Genomic DNA, 20,413 nt, shown 5'->3' with positions numbered 1-20,413 from the left:
AGGCAGCAAGCAGCCAGGCCATCAGGAAACTTCCAGGGGGGGTGGGGGGTGTGAGTGACTCTGGTTTAAAATCTTTCATTGGCTTCCAGATGCAACAGAATAAACTCCACACCTTTATCTGCACTTTTGAGGCCCCGCAGCCCCTTTCCTACCATCCTGCTTCCTTCTGGCCCACAAACGTGCCCATCTCATTCCCACCTCAGGGCCTTTGCACCTGCTGTACCACTGCCTGGACTGTTCTTTCTCTGCTGCTCACCATTAGGTCTCAGTTAAATGTCACCTCCTCTAAGACACCTCTTCTGACCCCCTCCTGTCACTCTGAACCTTCCCTGTTTGTGGCCCTCATAGCACTTAATGCAATGCTTTATTATTTTACTTCGTTGTCTGTTTCACTTGTTACTGACAGTCTCCTTAGCTGGAATGGAAAGTCTCTGCATGAACTCTAGGAACTATGTTCTGAGCACCCAGCACGTGGTCTGGCACTCAGCCAGGGTCCCATACGTGTCTGCGGAAGGCGGTGAACTCACGTTAGCACTGAAGCTAATCGGTGGCTGTCAGGCCCCTGCTGGTCTTCACCTTGGGACATTCCCGGCCCTCACCTCTTCCGGACTCAGCTGCTCACTTCTCAGTGCCGCCTGGCAGAATCGCTCGGTGAGGGTGCAGGAGGTATGGGGTGTGCAGCTCTCGGCAGCAGAAAAGTCTGCTCACTCAGGGTAGGAGGTGGGAATCCGTTTCTTTAGAGCAATGGCTCTGAGCTCGAGTGCACGGAAGCGGGTCCTGAAGGGTTTCCTAACACCCAGAGAGGTGGACCCACCCCCAGAGCTTCCGGTTGGGAGGGAGGGGATTCTTTATCTTACATTTGCCTTTCTTTCTCTTTTTCTTTTTAAACAAATTTTCCCCCTTGCAGAGTAAGATAGCAAGCAGAGGAAAGGGGCAGAGAGAGAGAGAGAGGGAATCCCAAGCAAGCTCCATACTCCGCGAGGAGCCCGAAGCAGGGCTTGAACATGAGATCGTGCCCTGAGCCGAAATCAAGAGTGGGACACTTAACCATTAGCCACCCCGGTGCCCCTTACATTTGCTTTTCTAAAAAGTCCCCAGGTGATGCTAGCCAGGGGTCCACACACTATGAAGCATGGCTTTAAACAATTTGGGGATTCTAGAAAAAGATTGGAGGAGGGCGATGGGAGGCTTATGGGCTATGGGAACTTAGTGAACTGCTGATGTTAATAAAATGAGTCTTTTGAAGGGAACGAGCAAGTGAGTAACTGTGTTTTGTAAGATGAAGAGCAAGAGAGGGAAAGTATGTAACATAGAGCGTATATGCAAGATGTGCGTGTGTGTGCATGCGTGTGTGTGTGTGTGTGCGCGTGTGTGTGTGCTGGCCCCATGGCACTTACAGGACATTTCAGTACATACACAGAATCAAAGCCACAAGAAATGAAACCAGTTTAAAACTCCAGTGGCTCTCAAACTGTGGTGTATCTCGTCCTCCGGAACGTAATCAAAAAGACAGAGGCTTTGGCTCGTTGAACTAAGATGGGGCCTCGCTCTCGTACGGTTACCAAGTCCCCCAGGTAAGTGTGATGTGATCAAGCGGTGGTGAACTCCCGCGATAGATTCTTGCCTACTCCCTTTGCCCTGGCTGATGCAGGGCAGGGCAAAGAAGCAACACGCTGGCCTGATGTTTAGATACACGTTTGCTCCGTTCCAGGGTCTCTCAGTTATTTGTTCTATGACCCGGGCAGGGGGCTCCCTGCGCCCGTCTGACCTCAGTTTTCCCACTTGTTAAGTGGGCACAATCATAAATGGGAGAAGATCGCCGCGCCTGGCCCGAAGCGAAGCGCTTGCTGAAGGCTGGTGGAATCTGCTGCTTTTTTTTTTTTTTTTTGGTTTACTCTGGGTGCTCTGCATTTATCCACATTAAATATAAATGCCCCTCAAGCAGGGAAATGGTTTCAGACATGAGCATCAGCTGTGCCTCCTGCAGGTGCAAGGGAAGGAACCATGTGATGGAGCTGTAGTCTCTGCCCGGCCCCCCGAAGCTCACCGTCTCTTCCTTTCCAGAGACGGGGCTGGAGGGGCTGCAGCGGGAGCTAATGAGGGCCTTGGGACATTGTGATACCTTTCTGGGAAGAAGGGGGCGGCTTCTCCCTCCCTAGCGGTGGCTTCCCCCCCCCCCCGCTGCTGGTGCATACCTTCAAAACAGCAACCATGCATGCGGGGCTTCTCACAACCCAACGCTTCCCAGTCTGGTCTGGCCTCCGGCAGTGGGCTGGGCTGCGGGGAAAGAATGCTGGCGCCTGGTGAAGTCATCTGCTCTGACCGTAGCGGGAAGCCGGGGCGATACACTGACATTTCCTTGAGCTTTTGTTGCCTCGGCGGCTGTCAAAATACTCCCCTTGGGCCCCCGCCCTCTATTTTGGGAGTTTCTCAGGTTTTATTTGTCCTTGAAGACACCAGTTCCTGCCCGCCCCTCCCCCTTCCCTGGCCCACCACCCGCCTGGTTCCCTGAGCATAAAATCCAGACCTCTCGCCAATGTTCCAGGCCGTTACAGGAGAGGGTCTCGGGGGGGTCTCCCAGCTGCCAGAAAAGAGTCATGTGGGGAGGTTTTGTACAGAAACCCCAGGCCTATACGGACTAATTAAATCAGAGACTCTCAGGCACTGGTTGTCAACTGGGGGCTGACTTTGCCCCAGGGGACACCTGGCAATATCTGAAGACATTTTCGGTTCTCACAACTAGGGACTTGGTACCATTGTATCTCATGGGCAGGGGGCAGGGATCCTGCTAACCATTCTACAGCACACAGGCCAGACCCCTATAAATGTCACAGAGCTGAGGCTGAGGGACTGTTGCAGGCATTGGTATTATTTTAAAAAGTGCCCGCCTCAACCAGGCGTGAGCACCCCTCCTGGCCCCAGGCTGGCTCCCGCCAGCTTCCTTCCTCACCAGCTACCCTCTCGTCCTTCTCTACCATGTTCTGCCACCACAGTCTTGTTTCCAGTCTGAAGCACATCCTGCTCATTCTACCCCCGGGCCTTTGCACGTGCTGTTCCCTCCACTGGGTGTGCCCTGCCCTTTCTGCACAGCTGGCTCCTCACACTCCGGTGCCTGCCCAAATGTCACTTCTTCAGAGAGGCTACCTGGATCCTCCCACACACAATGCACGCCTAAGATAACTCCAGTCCCCCCGTCCCTCTGCGGCACAGCTCTGGTTTATTTCCTTCAACACACTCAAATGATCCTACTCAAACGATCTCATTACTACTTAGCAGTAGTCTGTCTCCCCCACTAGAATGACAGGACTCTGAGAACAAGGGCCACATCTGTCTTGCTCACCATCATCCCCTCGCATCCAGGGAAGTGTCTGCTACGTAATGCGTTTACTAAGTATCTGGTGAATGAAAGAATGACTGAATGGACAAGCTTTGGGGGACGATGGGGTTTGCAAGCTGTCAGACGGTGCAGTGCATTCACAGAGACCTGTGCTCTTGTCCTGGCCCCACTTTCCTCTCTTGGCCTCAGTTTCCACATCTGTAACATGGCCCCGATGGTTCAGTGGGATCAGGCCCCCCCTAATGAGGCCCTCCCGGCGACGTCAATTGTAGCGTTTTGCTTTGGTTTTGTCTCCATGGCACCCAACTGAGGTAGGTTGGTCCATGTTCCTGTCACCACCGGATAAATAAATTTCTTCCCACCGAGATCCTGATTATTTTGTAATTTTGTCTGGTCTATTTTTGTTTTGTTTTGTTTTGTTTTCAAAAACTTCCCTGTTTCCATTTCCCTCTGCACTATGCTGGGTACACAGTAGGTACTCCCTGGTAATACTCCCTAGGGTGTGGTTCCCAAATATTAGTCAGATTAGAATGGGCTGGGGGGGCTTGGTTAGAAAGTCTTAACCTACAAACAGACTTGATTCACTAGATCCAAGGTGATGTGATAGACTGAAAACTGGAGCCTGAAGATATCCAGGTTCTAATCCCGGGAAACTGTGACCTCAATATTGCAGAAGGAACTTTGTAGATGTGATTTTAATTGAGGGTCTTGAGGGGTGCCTGAGTGGCTCTGTTGATTAAGCGTCCGACTTCGGGTCAGGTCGTGATCTCGCGGTCCGTGGGTTTGAGCCCCGCGTCGGGCTCTGTGCTGACAGCTGGGAGCCTGGAGCCTGCTTCGGATTCTGTGTCTCCCTCTCTCTCTCTGTCCCTTCCCCAGCTCACACACGGTCTCTTTCTCAAAAATAAATAAACATTAACAAAATTTTAAGCTGAGAGTCTTGAAATGAGAGGTGTTTCTGGGTGGCTGTGTCCTAAATGCAATCACAAGTGTCCTTGTAAGAGTGAGACCTGTGACCATGAAGAAGGCTATGTGACCATGGAAGCAAGAGGCTACGATGCTGCCTTTGAAGATGGAGGAAGGGGCCACAAGCCAAAGAATGCAAAGAACGTTTCTAGAAGCTGCAAAAGACAAGGAAACGTTCTACTCCAGAGCCTCCAGAAAGGAGAACAGCCCTTCACTTTAGAGACCCACTCTGGATTTCCAATCTCAGAACTGCAGAACAATAAGTGTGTGTTGTTTTAAAAATGCCTATTTGATTTTGAGAGAGAGAGAAGGAAAGAGAGAGGAGCAGAGACAGAGGGAGAGAGAAAATCCCAAGCAGACTCCAGGCTCAGCACAGAGTCCAACGTGGGGCTCGAACTCACAAACTGAGATCATGACCTCAGCCGAAATCAAGAGTAGGATGCTTAACCCACTGAGCCACCCAGGCATCCCTAAACGCGTGTCATTTTAAGCCACCAAGTATGTGCTAATCACAATGTCCCTGGGAAACTAATACAGGTGTAGCACCCAGGCCTCTGCATTTAAAAGACCTTCTTCCCTTTGCTGGCTCTGACGCAGGGGACCCGGGGGGACCATACTTCCAGAAGCCCTGCTCCAGAGCTGTTCCAGGCTGCTTCTCAAACCAGCCCATCCCCCGAGAACCAAAGCATTTTGTCAGAGTCGGAGGGACCCTGCCACGAGCGTCGATGTCTACCTCCTCATTAGCAGATGGGGACACTGAGGCCCAGAGAACGCTGCAGCAAGGCAGAACGATGGGAGGTGTCTTCATTCAACTCTGTCGGCTTTCAAATTCCATTTGGAGTTTTTAAAATGAGCGATGGCGCAGACTGCCAATAGCTTTAGCAATAATCTCATAATGACCCAATCGTGAAACGATTTAGCAATCCTGCGGCTAATTGTGTTTGTGGGTATAGCAATTGGGTAACTAGTTGGTTATTACTCATTCCCCAAGAGCCATACACATCGCATTACAAGGAAGCTAATCTTAGAAATACTTGTTAACTTCGATGATAATTACTAAGTAATTGGCTAGAACACGCCATTGTGAATTTAGCCGGAATATGCCAGGTAATTATCTGGTCTTATGTTCTCTGTAAAATAAATCCAGGGTCCAAAAATTGTTCCAGTTGGTTGGCTATTGTCCAACCATCAACCTCCGCCAGCCAATTATGCGGATGCAGGTGATTAACCCAATTACTCGAATACCAGGTTTCACACTGAACGTTCAGAGAAGAGACCTGATGGTCAACAAGTGGACGGTGCTAAATGGGAGAGAGGGATGCACAGGGCCCCTCCCTAAGATAAATATGTAATGACACAATAATATGGTATAAATGCCACTCGGGGGCTCATCTGGCTTCTTCACGCAAAATACCAAAACACTTCAGAGACCAATTACATGTCCCAAAGCTGCAGAGTCTTTATCACGGTGCCAGGAAAAGGCTGCGCTATTTGCGAAACCTGCAGGCAGTTACGCGCTCGGGGGAGGGGGGGGAGGGGGGGCACAGAGTTTGTACATAATAGAAAAGGGCCAGAAACGCAGCTGGCTTATGGGATGAGTGACACATTTTCATAATGACCACTCGTTCTTCAAGGATGGCTGCTAACTGAATCTGTCCACTTCCAATTAGCCAGCCCTTGGGAAAGGGGTGAGGGAGGCTCGGGGAACTGGGATCCACCAATAACACCAAGCAAGTCAGAGGGCGGGAGGCGACAGGTTCTCAGAAGAGCCAGGTAAGGAGAGGAGACAGTGGATTTCAAATTTTTCGTTTGGGGACGTAAAAAAGAGGAGTTAACAAGCCAGAAGGTGAGGAGCTGACCAGAGAGAAATTTGGGGTGATGGACTGGTGGGAGCAGTGGGGCAGACGGCCAGCGGCATGCACCCCAAGTAAAGGGCTCTGCACGAGAATGATACGTTCTAGATCACAGAGGAGGAAAGGAGTGGTGGCAGGTTTTAGAAGTGGCCACAAACTGTCCCCCTCCCTGCATCTACGTCCCTGTAACGTGACATTGCAAATCCTCCCGTGCAGAGGCAGAGTCTGTTTCTTCGTGCTGGGAATCTAGGTTGACCACGCAACTTGGTTTGGCCAATGTGCGTCAGCCAATGCAACACAGATAGAGGAGGGAAAGGCCCTTGCCCATCAGGGCCTGACCTCTTCCTTCACTTGGAACCCTGAGACCACGATGGGAATGAGCCCAAGCTAAGCTGTTGGGGGATAAGAGACCATGAGGAAGAGAATCGGGGCATGCCGGCTGATAACCTGTCAACCTGCAGACATGTGAATGAGGCCATCCAAGAAGGACCAGCCCCCTGTCTGACCTGCCTGCTGACCACAGACATATCCAAGAGCCCAGCTACTGGGCCTGGCTCAGCACAGAACTGTCCATAGAAGAGAGGAAAACTCTGAGTGTTGGGGGTAATTTGTTACTCAGCAAAAGCTTACTGATGCACTCACTTCATGGGAACAGCTCAGCCCCTAAATCTGATCTGAGCTGGTTATTTGAGAGCCTCTTCTGTCCTTTTTAGAGTGGAGGACGACCATTTTTACCCTGGTCTAAGGACTGAAGAGCCATCTCCTGAAATCCAATCCTTTGAAAACATTTACCATCCAACACATGGGTTCCAGTCAATCCATCATCTGCATAACCAATGATGACAGACAATAGCCCATTTTCTTCTGACCACTGAGGTCTTATAAATGGACTCAAGGATGCTCTGTATCACAAGGGAACAGACCCAAAACGCACCAGCTCTTCCCTGAGCTCACAGCTCCTGCTACGCACCTGCCGAGAGGAGAGGCTTGCGTGTTTGAGATCTTATCGCTTGAGCTGAGAATGGGAAGCAGACAGCTCCTAAGTGACTCCTGGCATCACAGGCCAGTCCTGATGCAACGGGAGAACGGCAGCCAGACGTGACACACACACCAAAGGATAGTTTCACAACTGTTCGACTGAAACCAAAGCTATTTTTTTTTTTTCCAATGCCCCATGTCACTGGGTGAGGTTAGAGAGCAAGTTCAGGAAAGCTGATATCATTTGACGTTTTCTTAATGTCCGTTCTCTGTTAATTACCCCTTCTGTGCAGGTATCGACCGCAGACCCTGGACATTTAAGATAGCAATGGTAAAGCTCTCCACATGTCATCTGCTGCTTTAACGAAAGCCAGAGAAACAGCTGTCACAATCTTAGTCCAGAATCGGCACAGCAGGGACCGAGGGCCAAATCCAGCTTTTATAAGTAAAGTTTTATTGGCGCCCGGCCACGTACATCCACTTACGTCTTGTCTGGGGCTCCTTTCCCACCACGGTGGCAGAGTGGAGCAGTTGCTACAGAAACGGTCTGGCCCATAAAGCCACAACTATTCTCTCCTGGGCCCTTTACAGAAAAAGCCTGCCGACTTCCGATTTAGCCCGATCCGTTCAATTTACACGTGGAGACAGTGAGTCTCGGCGGTATCGTTTCACAAACACTCGGGGCACGGCGGGGGTGGAGGGGAGGGATCTAGAACCAACTTTCCTAACTTCCATTCAGTGCTCTCCCCGTGGCCCTGCTCTGCCAAAGAGTTTTACCATCAAAAGCACTTCCTGGACTCTCAAGTCTTAGAACCACACAATTATGAATCGGTAGAGCTGGAGACGCTCCATTCACCGGAACGACGAGTCAACGGGAAACCCCCACTTCTCAACTCTGCCAGAGGCACAGCTCTGGGGACGGACCCACGGGTGGGGATCCCAGGGGCAGGACTGACCTGGTGATGATGGCCAGGTGGGGTGGGCTCATGCAGGCACCCATGAAGAGCACCACGTTCTCATGCCGCGTCTGCCTGTAGGCCATCACCTCCCGCTTGAAGGCCTTGAGCTGTTCCTCATTATCCCTCTCGATGTCGATCAGCCGGATGGCCACCTCGCCATGCCAGCGGCCGTGATACACCTGCCCGAAGCGGCCCTTTCCAATGAGCTCGCCAATCTCCAGCTGCTCAAAAGGGATGTCCCACTCCTGCAGGAAGATGCTGGTCTGGCTGGCCTTGCGTGGGAAGCTCCGGGCTGAGAGCAGGGACAGGTTCATCTCCTCAAAATCGTCCTCTGACTCCTCGGCCTCGTCGTGGCCCTCTTCATTCTGTGGGCGGAAAGGGGAGGGCGGTCAGAGTGGCTCCTGACGCTGCCCCGCCTTCCCACGAGGTCCCACTGGGTCCCACTGGGACATGTCTCTATGTGCATTTTCGGCTGGTGTGCACACAGACCTATTAGTGCAGGCCACTCTCGTCTAGAATCGTATACAATGAAGGGGCTGAAAGGGAGATCGTGGTAATCCCGCGCTCCTGTGCTAAGGGGGACACTGAGGTTCATGGAAGAGAAATGCTAGGGGGCCACCCATTCCGGTTTGCTGGGACTTCCCTGGTCTGGGCACTGAAAGTCCCCTTGGTGGGGGCACCTGACAGGCTCCGTCAGTACAGCATGTGATTCTTGATCTCAAGGTTGTAAGCTGGAGCCCCACACTGGGTGCAGAGATTACTTAAAGTCCCCTTGGGAAGTCCTTCAGTCCCAGCAAACAGAGTTGACTGGTCACCCTGGGAGATGCCCGGCTCTCTATCACACAGCCAGGCAGAGCTAGGGTTAAACCTCAGGTGTCTCAACTCCTAATATCCAACGCCCTCCTATTCTACCGTGATGTTTTGGCTTGTCTCCTTAACGTGTGTGTGATAAAGGCAACAGGCTAAACCACGTGTGCCTCAGCTGTCTGCACACAACATGTGACGATCCTCAATGGAGAGCGCCTTTTTTATTTCCCCCAGGGAATTTGGGATGGATGAGTCAGAAAAAGGGAGAGGTCACAGCTACTCTGCACAGGCCAGACACCTGGGCTTCCTATGCAGCCGCAAGGGCAGAGAGGCTGGCCGATAGGATGGGCTTAGCAATCAGAAGAAATGAGTGGAAATCTGGCTTCTGTGTGACTTTGGGCAAGCCACGGGACTTCTCTGAGACTTCCTTTCTCCCCCGTCATAAAGCGGAGCTGATAAAATCTGCCCCTGGGGATGGTGTGAGGTTTCCAATGACACGAAAGGCTGTTAAGTTCCTTGCACAGACCTGACCACCTGTATGCGACAGCGACTGGGCTTCCTGGGAAAATGCAGATTCCTGGGCCCCACCCAGAGCTGCTCAATCAGAAAGCAGCAGGCCAGGGCCAGAAATTCGCATTTTTATCCAGCACACCCACGGGGGCCCCCCGGACACTTAGGCGTGAGCACCACGATCATTAGCCGCTCAAGGGCCAGGGACCCACCTTCCCAGCATGGGGGCTGGGAGTGTCCTGCCCCACGGCTTCTTTAGCTCCAGTGAGGGAGCAGCAGGCACCCCAGCCAGTGGGGATTCCCAGAGGCTTGGGGGCTGATTAAGCAGCCTGAGGCAGTGGCCCTTTGGCTGGCCGCTGGTCTTCCTGAGCCCAAACCTGAGCAAACTTGCCCCTCGCGGCCCACTCAGGAGAAACAACACAGGAAACACTGGCTTCCCCAGGGATAATTTTTCAACGACCACAACACCTGCCGAAAGGACCTGGTTTTCTCTGGAAACCCCGGCTCTATTCCTTTCAGTTCGGGGCACACCCGCAGGGCTGAGGAGTCCATGGTTCTTACCCAGGACACTTCGTTTATTCCTCCAGAAGTTCTGGCGGATGAGAAGAAGCCCCAGACCATTCCCAAAAGCCTGCCAGGCTCGGTGTCCCCAGGACTCTGCCTCCTCCCACGTGTTCTTTGGAAGGCAGTGGGGCACATCCCCCTTGGTACTCACCTGGCCCTAGACCGATTTTTCCACTAAGAATGTAAATCTCTTGCCAACGTCTGCACGGCTAGCTTTTCCATGATGCACACCGTATAACGGCCTATTAGGCTTGGTGCCGGGAGGGGCCCCCGCTTGTTAGAACGTCCATCAAAAACAGGGCCACCCCACCGCCCGCTGCCCCAAGCCCTCCGCGTCATTAAAGACATCCATCGGCTCTGCCAAGCGCTGGGCAACCCCAGGGAAACAGGTGCATCACTCTCTCCAAATCTCACCTCTGAGGTTGGCTCCAGTTCAATTTGAAGTAATGGATTTCCTTCCAAGCTTTAAAGAAAAGAAAAATAGATGTGACCCTCGCGTGAAAAGGTAGGTCTGTGTATTGTTTAGCCGCGTATCAAGAGTCCTTGAACGAGAAGCCCTGGCCATCAAGCCTTCATCTCAAAATCCACTTCAACACTTGTGTCGAAACTAATCCATAACCTCACCATGAAGAAGCGATGACAAGGACACTGTTTTCAACAGACTTTCTGGGCTGCTCAGGGCTCATTTTTCTTTCTTGCTTTGGTTTCCACTAATCTAGCAGCTTCCTTATAAACTGGCCTAATGCCACGGGTGGAAGAATCCTCAGAACTCTGGGTGTGTGCTAGGAAAGAATGAACGAGACCTCTAACGTTCACTCGGGTTCAGAATCTTCTGGAAGAACCTTAGCGTTCGGGATTACAGGTACCCCCCCCCCCCCGCCCCCTGCTTTTTGAAAGTCGGCGCCATGCCGCTTTGCTTTTATGAAAGATCTACACTGGTGTCTGTTTTGCTGACCAAAAGAAATTCCAAGACCTTTGCTTTTGTGGAAAAGGGTGACAAGCGAAAGTTGCCTTCAGCTTTTGCTTTGCCGCGAGCCATTACGGAGGCAGCGGGCACCCTGAGCAGTGTGAGTGATGCCTCCAAGCTCCTTCCCTGGGCACTACCCTCAGCATCTCAGCCTCAAGCCTCCACACCTTTGAGCAGTATCCATGAGCATCTGTGCTTTATCTCGATTTATTTTGTGCATCCGTTAGCAAGATGCGTCCTAAGGTATCAGAGAAGCCTAAGGGAGAAAGTTCTCAGGTCTGGGGACACCCGCCAATTTTTGCATTATAAATGAATGATAATCGCGTCTTCGCATGACACCATGTTGGCTTATGAAAGGTTTTGTAGGAATGCTCTACTTTCGGATAGTGGGGGAAACCTGCATGTGTCAGGAACGGGGCAAGGCCCTCCGAGGGATACAGAGTCGAAACCTGCGTGGCTCCTGACTTTGGGGACTATTATGTTACTACCGAAGGGACGAAAGCAAGTACGGAGATATCGTGCAGGAAGGCTGAAAGTGACACGGGCCAAAAGTCAGGCATGAACTGAATAGACGGAGCATGATGGAAATTCCCCGGAGAGATTATGGGATGTGGTTTGAAAACTCGCAGTGTTTGAGTTGGCTGGATGTTGCCAATCACGGTGAACCGGGATGCGTGGAGTGAGAACGAACAAAACCGTATCTGGAAGGACTGGAAGACACAGGTGGGAGCACGCACGCGCGTATGCTTGGGTCCGTGCGCGAGTGTGATGCAGTCTTGAGCTCGTGAGCTGCAGCTGTTCTGAGCGTGGGCGCAGGCTGAGTGCAGGGCTGGGGAGGGATCAGTGTGTTTGCGTGTGTGAGTACTAAGTATAGATTGGGTACTGCGTGGGTATTATGGGATGTGCTCTGTGCAGGGGTTGTTCTGGGCACACGTGAGTTGGGTGTACCCCGTGGGTGATGTGGGGGGCTCACCGTGTGTTGACAGCTGGGTACGTACTGGGGTGTGAGGGGAGTGTTGGAGCACATGGCATGTGACGGGGACGTGACGGACAGTGTGTGTTAGAGGTGTTTCTGGGGGTGTGTTTTCGGAGTAGAGGAGGTGTATGTGTTTACGGAGTGCAGTGGGGAGACTGTAACTGGGCTGCTGAAGGCACAGAACCGGCGGCAGGAAGGAATCACAATGAACACCTCTGGAAGCTTAGCAGGGGCCCCTACCCACCCCCTCACTTGAGGGGCCACCGCTCTCCTAACCCTGAGACCCCAAGAGGCTGCTGACCCTGCAGACAGAGCCAACCCACTTCCGGGAGGGGCTCTTGGCCAGAGGGAGTCTGAGAGGCTGCAAGAACGAAAGGGGGAGAGAAGGGTGGGTCACAAAGTGCCCTCTGCCTTCCTATCAACCAATCATTTACGGCCCGGCCGGCCCCGGGAACATCTGCCGGGAACTTGGCATTTTGGGGAGATCCGGGTGGAACAAGGCAGCTGGAGTCCCTCCTCACCCAACAACAAACCAGGCAGCCTTCCTCTGCCTGCATCAAGGCGTGATTACAGTCACTGGGCGATTAAATTACTTCTTCCTGTGAAGTGTTAGTGGCCGTCACTCCATGCACTTTTAAGCAGACCGCAAGCAGCTACCGACGCCGTATTTCGCGGGCGCTCCCCGACTGCCAGTTAATAACCCGGAGTTCGTCTTGCACACATTGTGGAATTGGCTTATGTGCAGCAGAGGAACGACCCGGAGCTGGAAGTCAGCACCATCTCCCTGGCAAACTGCTGCCCCCTTGATTTCACGGATGTACCACCTGGGTCTTTAACAAAGTCCGTAACATGGGGCAGGAAGGGCGCAGCAGTTAGGGGGGAGGCAGAGGAACAGCCAAATGGGCAAAAGTGTGAGTTGGGAACCCGGTCGGGTCAAAATTAGGTCTCCAGCATGCCCTACGCTTGGGCCACCGGCCGAAGAAGTTAAGTCAAGGAAGGTGGTTTCACTGCGGCTGCACAAACAATACCCCACCTAGAAAGAGAGTGTGTGTCCCAAGGACGCCAAAGGTGCCACGTGCAGAGACATTCACTGCAGTGCTGTTTACAACAGTGAACTATGGGAAGACAGGAGATCTGGCAAGAGGGAAATGGTTAAGGCCATTGTTCTACATCGATAATAGTATTTTACAGCCATGGAGACCAAGGTCTATGAAGAGTCTGAGATCATATGAAAAATGCAATGCTATGGCTTTTTAAAGGGATAACAAAGCAGGCTGGAAAGGGCATATATCATGAGTCACAAGTATATAAAAACACAAGAGACAGAGCACACATCAAAATTCTAAGGGTGATATGATTATGAGTGATTAGTTTCCCTGGTTTTTTTTTTTTTTTTTTTTTTTTTTTTTTTACAGAACAGTCCACATTTCCCAAAATTAGTTTGTATTATTTTTATAATGGTATAAACCAGGGGCCAGAAAACTTGGTCTGTAAAGGGCCAGAGAGTAAATCTTTTAGACTTTGCAGGCCATATGGTCTCTGTTGGGAACGATTCAACTCCGCTGTTGTAGTCTGAGAGCCACCAGAGACAGTATGTCGTAAACAAATGGGCATGGTTGTGTTGCGATAAAACTTTATTTATAATTTTTTTAATGTTTATTTATTTCTGAGAGAGAGAGAGAGACAGAGTGTGAGTGAGGGAGGGGCAGAGAGAGAGGGAGACACAGAATCTGAAGCGGCTCCAGGCTCCGAGCTGTCAGCACAGAGCCCGACGCGGGGCTCAAATTCACCATGAGATCATGACCTGAGCCGAAGACAGACACTCAACCGACTGAGCCACCCAATAAAACCTTATTTATAAAAACAAGGGGCAAACAGGATTTGTCCCATAGACTGTAGTTTGCTGATCCCTGGTATCAGCCTAAATTATTCTTTTTAAAGGGAGGGACAATGACGTAGAATAACAGTTCTTTCATTAAGTTCTAGCTATTACAGAAAGTTGGCTTTCTGATCATAGAAAAGCCTGGGGACCCTGAGGAAACGGTCCAGCCCCTGGAAATCACACTTGACAAGCAGGGTCAGGGCACAAAGCACAGACGACCTGTTGGGCCTAGGCTGAGGGAGGCTGTCATCCTGTCCCTCTCCATGAGTCATTCCCGTGTGTCTCTCTCTCCCTCAGTATCCCGCCCCATCAATTCCAGGACCAGGAAGACAGAAGACAGTGACCCTGAGCAGACTGAAGACCCAGGACAGGAGAAGGAGGTCTCTGTTCCACTTACATTGGATTCGAGGTCACCGGATGCAGGATGACCTGGGGCGCCCGGGTCGGCGTCTCTGGCACTGGCGCTACATCTGAGAGGCAGACGTGAGAGTCAGAAATCCAACGTAGAGTCCACGGTCTCCCCCCAAAGACCTAACTGCTGGGAGAGGGGGCAGCTAGTAACTTCTCACCAGATCGTGGTGCCCCTGGGGCTGGCCAGTCCCCTCTGTCCCTTCCTCAATCACTTGCGCTTTTCCTGCTCGGAAGCACCAGTGTTCTAAGATGACATCCTGAACCAAATGCCCCGCTCTCGACTAGGGGGTTGCCAGATCTGCAAGCCTCTGACCCGAAGCTTCCGCTGGTCACCTCCAAATCACCCCCCAACTGCTGAGCTCTCTTTGGGATGCTGAGGCCACTGGGTTTCACGCCTCCCAGTGCCCAACTCACCTCGGGCCACCTCTCCCCTGCCACGTGGGCTCTGGAGCCCTCCTTACCCTGGCCTGTCCTTCTATCGCAGGCCACTTCCTCAGGCCTTGCCCTTGAGCCTTGGGATCTCCTTGGTACCACTGTGCCCTCGGGGCCTCTCAGTCTTTCCTTTTCCACCTCTATGTCCCACCATTATCCTGGGGTCTACTGGTCCCGCCGCCATCCTCTTTGAGCTTGCCCATCCCAACAACCTTCGCCTTCATCCATTCCAGCAACCCAGGCACCTCAGCAGGCTCGTTCAGAAGGGCCTGAGCGTGCACGGACTCACCTGGGAAGATGAACTGCTGTTTGTACTTGTAGTAGTGGGACGCTGGCAAAAGAATGAAAACACCGACGTGAGCACTGCTCCGAGCTGTCCCTGCAAGTAACAGATTGGGTTCCCACAGCCACCACACGGGTCCCCTGCCCACCCTCGAGGGGTTCCAGATTTCTGCAGACCTGAATGACAAGGGGCTGAGAGCATGTATAAAGGAAGCAGAGCTCTGGACATCCAAGCCAACCCTCCCACGGGCAGCTCCCGGAGAACAGAGAGTCACCCAGAGCACAATCCCATTTTTGTTAACTGCACAGGGACACATACACACAGAGAAAAGTCTGTGAAACCATAATCTAAAATAGTCATTTTTTCCCCTCTTTGATTACAGACGCTTTCAAAAAATCCTTTAGGACACAATGAGATATCATCTCACACCTGTTAAGATGTCTACTATCAAAAACAGAAAAGAGAAGTGTGGTGAGGGGAAGGAGAAAGGGGAAAGAGTGGGGTGCTGTGGGTAGGAATGCAAACTGGCACAGCCATTGGGGAAAACAGCATGGGGGTGCCACAAAAAAAAAATAGCACTACCACGTGATCCAGCTTCCGGGAATATATCCGAAGGAAATGAAATCACTATTCCTGGAACGATAATCTGCACCCCCGTGTTCACTGCAGCATTATTTACAAGAGCCAAGACATGGAAGCAACTCAAGGGTCCACTGATGGGTGAACGGATAAAGCAAATGGTACACGTACACACACACACACACACACAATACATGTACACATGTACATACAATGGAATGCCATTCAGTCTTAAAGAAAAGAAGGAAATCCTGCCATTTGCAACATGGATGGACCTCGAGGGCACCGTGCTAAGTGAATTAAGTCAGACAGAGAAAGATACTGTATGAGATCACGTAACATGCGGAATTTGAAAAAAAAAAGAATTCATAGAAACAACCAGATGGGTTAGGGAACAGGCTGAAGCCGGTCAAAAGGTACAGACTTCCAATCAGAAGACAAATGAAGTCCTGGCGAGGTAACGCACATCATAGTGACTACAGTTCACAATTACTGTTCTGTATCTTTGAAAGTTGCTGAGGGTATATCTTAAAAGTTCTCATCACAAGGAGGAAAATTTGTAACTGTGGGTGGTGACGGATAGAAACTTGGACTGTGGTGATCATTTCCCAGCACACATATGTACCAAATCATTACCTTGTGCGCCTTAAGCATATACAATGTTATATGTCAATTACATCTCCACAAAATTGGGAAACCATGCATTTCCTGTGTTTTTCAAATTTTCTACATTGAGCGTTGTATTAGTTTTCCTGTTGCTGCTGTAACAAATCATGACACACTTGGTGGCTTAAAATAGCACATTTATCTTCTTATAGTTCTGGAGGTCGGAGGTGCTGGAATAAGTCATAAGGGGCTAAAAGCAAGGTGTTGCCAGGGCTGGTTCTTTCCAGAAGCTCCAGAGGAGAATCCATGCCTTGCCTCTTCCAGCTGTTAGAGCCTGCCTGCGCTTCTTGGCTCTGAGCCGACTCTAGTCTCTGCTCCCCTTGTCCTGACATCACCTCCTACCGTCTCTGACCTTCTTGTCTCCCTCTTATAAGGACGCTTGTGGTTACATTTAGGATCCATCTGGATAATCCAGGGTAATCTTCCCACCTCAGGATCCATAACTCAATCATCCCTGCAAAGTCAAGTCACCTATAAAGTCACAGATCCACAGATTCTGGGGTTAGAGCGTGGGGAGTTTGGGGGTACCATTATTCTGCCTACCACAAGCATGGGTTAATTTCCGTATTTAGGGAAAAAAGAAATTTCCTCAACTTCACTGCTGATTCACCCACAATTCATTTTACTCCCAGTCCCAGGTCCGGACATCCCCGAGGTTCCTCATGTTACCCCTTACTCCTGTGGGGTGGAGGGCCTGGAGCAGGGGTGGGGGACAAGGGTATCGTGGGCAGTGGAGAGGCCACACTGAGCAGGAATGGGGTCAGATAGGGAGTCCAAACTGGTGAACGTGCTTCCAGAAACAATTTTATTACCTGCAGGGACGGGACTCACCAAGCTGACTCACCAAGCATTACTGCAGTGGTTCAGAGGCTGGGGCCAGGGGTTGACAAGCCATGGCCCAGGGGCCAAATCTGGACCATCACCTGCTTTTGTCCATAAAGTTTTACTGGAACACAGTCACATTCATTCATTTGCATGCTGTCTCTGGCTGCCGACATGCTATGACGTCAGAGCTGAATATTTGCAACAACAGAGACTAGATGGCCCACAACATCTAAAATATTACCATCTGGCCCCTGATAGAAAAAGTTTGTTGACTTCGGGTTTAAAGCAAAGATGAGCTGGACAGCAGGAGTAGGAGGCTGATCCTGTAGGGCTGAATCCTCACTCTTCCTTTGGCTGTTTGTAAAAGCTTGGGCAGCTCTCTCCGAGTCTCAGTTTCCACGGGATAATCACAGTCTTTCCCTCGCAGGGCTGAGATCATCATTCCATGAGATAAGAGTGCATAGTGGTGCTAAATAAGCATTCGCTGCAGCGAATAAGCCAATATCTTTCTAAGCTCTCTTCATAAACGGACAAGAATGATTTATAATTAAGAGAAAATCGGTTTCAAAGAGCGAAGTCATTAGCTGCCCCCGAGGCTGGAACCGATTTATTAACTCCCCAGGACGGAGAGGGGCCTGGTACCAGTGGGTGCACAACTCGTGTTTATTGAATTAATCAACTCTCTCCTAGCACAGCAATCCCCAAACATCCCAGATAGTTGGAATCCAAACGGATGCATTTCCTGATCCTGGAAAACGAGGTGCCCAGGGTGAGAAGCAACTCAGTCAAGGTCACAGAGCAAAGCTTTAAAACAAAACCAACCTCCAGGACTTCAAGGACCTTTCTTTCTTCTGTTAGAGAACTTAGGTTTTGTTTTTTGTTTTTTCATCGCACGCAGTCAACAAGAGGCTAAAATTAAAAAAGAGAAAACTACCCAGGGTTGTCAAGAAGCTCAGCTGATCTCCCCTCTTCGGTGTCTGCGGCAAAGGATAGCCAGCAGTGACATTCTTTTATGGAGCGGCAGCCGGGCGAGGGACAGCAAAACCCGCTCGGACGAGGGACAGGGGTCAGGCAAAGGGACACTGGCGAAGGTCTCCACGCACAGAGCCAGCCCCCTCCCTCCTCAACCCCTCCGTGTGCCAGAGAACAGCTTGTTCCTGATGAATCCGAGTGGCTCCTGACTCCCTGGCATTGACGAGGTCTTGGGAACTGGGAGTCCTCAGGTGGCTGGAGGCCAGAGAGATACACAGGCCACTTTGAAGCCACTTCACTTCTACCCCGAAACCCTCCTTCCCTCCTTCCTTCCCTAAGGCCTCCCCCCAAAGCAGCCTGGATCGTCTTCTAGAAGGAAGGATGGAGGGTAAGTCATCTTCTGCCTACACCCTTTAAATAAAATCTGGATTCCTGCCGTGGCCCTGCAAGGCCCGGCCAAGCCTCATCCCTGTAGCTCTGAGTCCTACCTGGTGCCACTTTCCCCTTATTCACGGCATTCGGGCCACGGGGACATTTTTGCAGCTCTTTCCTGCATGTGCAGGGCCTTTGCACATGCTCCCCTCCCTCTGCCCAGCCAACTCTCCCCCATCTTCAGAACTCAGACACCTCGGACCCTTCAACCTCAACTTGCTCTCCTCTTGAACTTGCTGTATGGCTGCTGTACCGCCGTTCTTTCCCTTCATGGCACTTGGTGCAACTCATTTCAGGTGTGCGTCTGTGTGGTTAACCCGTCTCTCCCGCGAAGCTATAGACTCCACGAGAACAGGGGCTGTGGCAGGCCGAGTGAGGCCGCTCTGCCCAAGACGTCCACAACCTAATCCCTGGCGACTGTGACTACATCCGCTTCCATGACAAGGGTCCTTCCAAGAGGGAGGCAGACGGGTCAGAGTTAGAGTCAGAGATGCGATCACGGAAACAGAGGTGGGAGTGCGGTGGAGCCGTGTGCAAAGGAAACGCAGGCAGCCGCTGGAGGCTGGGGAAAGGCAAGGAAGCGGATTCCTCCCTAGCACCTCAGGAGCAACCAGCCCTGTGGACACCAGTGAAACGGATTTTGGACTTGGGACCTCCATCACTGTAAGATAGCACTTCTGGGCTGTTTTTTCTTTTTAATATATGAAATTTATTGTCAAATTGTTTTCCATACAACACCCAGTGCTCATCCCAAAAGATACTTCTGGGCTCTTTTAAGCCACTAAGCTTGTGATGATTTGTTACGGCGGCCATTGGAAACTCAAACAGGGCATGTCTGGTGTGCATACGGCTCTATACCTAGTGCCTTGTATACCACGGGTACATAGTAGATGTTCAATAAACATGTCTTATGATGGATGCAGTCTGAGGGCCAGAAAACGACTTGAAGAGAAAAATCTGCAGCCTTGGGCAGTGCATGAATTTCAAGTCATTCACTCACTCATTCATTCATTCATTCATTCATTCGAAAAAACCCCATTTAATTAGTGCCTTAAGCTGTAGGCAAGGTGTTGGCCTTCAGGTGTAGAAGCATGAATGAAGCAGACATGTTTCCCAGTCTCACGAAGCTGATAATTCTGATTGTCACAGAGGACACGGACACTAAATAAGTTAATAAATGAACAAAATCATGGTAGGGAAGGAGCACTGTGGAGTATAAAGACGGAATCAGGGCAGAGTGAAGGGAGATAGGGGGTGTTGAAAGGGAGGAAGCACACCCACAAGCCACCTGCCATGTCAAACATGGCCCCAGAGTTCAGAAGCAAGTGGAGGAGAACAAGGAGGTCAATCATAAATCCTACCAAGCCTGTGCCTGACGCGCTTCGTTTTCCAACTAAAAACCCTTCTTCCGTGTGTCCTGAGGTCAACATGTGAGCCAGATGCCTGTTAACCCCATAGACCCTTCTGGAAAAGAATGTTCTAGGTATCAGTCAATGCTGAGAACATTATGATGCCTAGGTATTAGCCAGAATAGTCTTCAAAAACCCAACATTTGGCAGGGAACCATAACCACAGCTGCCTTTCCCATCAACAGAGGCTTGTAGTCAAGGGTGTGACGGGTGACTAGGACCTTGTGTGAACAAGACAGGCACTTGTCATTCTGAGGGAATTTTGCTAAAACCTCCTAAGTCAAGGGAGAAGGTCTGGCTGCTCTTCTGGAAGGTCCCATTTTGTTTTCCACTTCAACATTACATTTTGTGATTATTGTTCAATTATAAAACGGATGCGTTCCTTGGTACTCTATACACTGTAGCAATGCATAAAATAAAATTTTTCTTCTTAGAAACAGCTGCCAGGAAGTTCTTGCAGGCTTTTTTGTGCGTATACAAATAGACAAGTATATATACACATGCGTATAAACATACGACTATATATAATTATTTTAGAATAAATAGGATTTTATTATACTAACTGCTTTGCAAATCACTTGTTTTCCCACTTACAAGACATTGTAGAT

General features: G+C 50.8%; 1 protein-coding gene across 3 annotated transcripts in view; it reads right to left on the bottom strand.

Moving 5' to 3' along the window:
- KSR2 (kinase suppressor of ras 2) overlaps nt 1–20,413 on the bottom strand; it is a 436,616-nt gene that overhangs the window by 59,091 nt on the left and 357,112 nt on the right. For all 3 annotated transcript variants that reach the window (XM_040443767.1, XM_040443769.1, XM_040443768.1), the window contains exons 11-14: nt 14,929–14,970; nt 14,194–14,266; nt 10,386–10,434; nt 8,088–8,455 (exon numbers count right to left, since the gene is read on the bottom strand). In XM_040443767.1, the coding sequence (XP_040299701.1) occupies nt 8,088–8,455; nt 10,386–10,434; nt 14,194–14,266; nt 14,929–14,970 (532 nt within the window). The remainder of the gene's footprint in view (nt 1–8,087; nt 8,456–10,385; nt 10,435–14,193; nt 14,267–14,928; nt 14,971–20,413) is intronic.

Source organism: Herpailurus yagouaroundi, unplaced genomic scaffold (assembly GCF_014898765.1).
Source record: "Herpailurus yagouaroundi ecotype Mexico unplaced genomic scaffold, PumYag 191, whole genome shotgun sequence".
Taxonomy (NCBI): Eukaryota; Metazoa; Chordata; class Mammalia; order Carnivora; family Felidae; genus Herpailurus; species Herpailurus yagouaroundi.
This window is presented reverse-complemented; position numbering and strand designations above follow the sequence as displayed.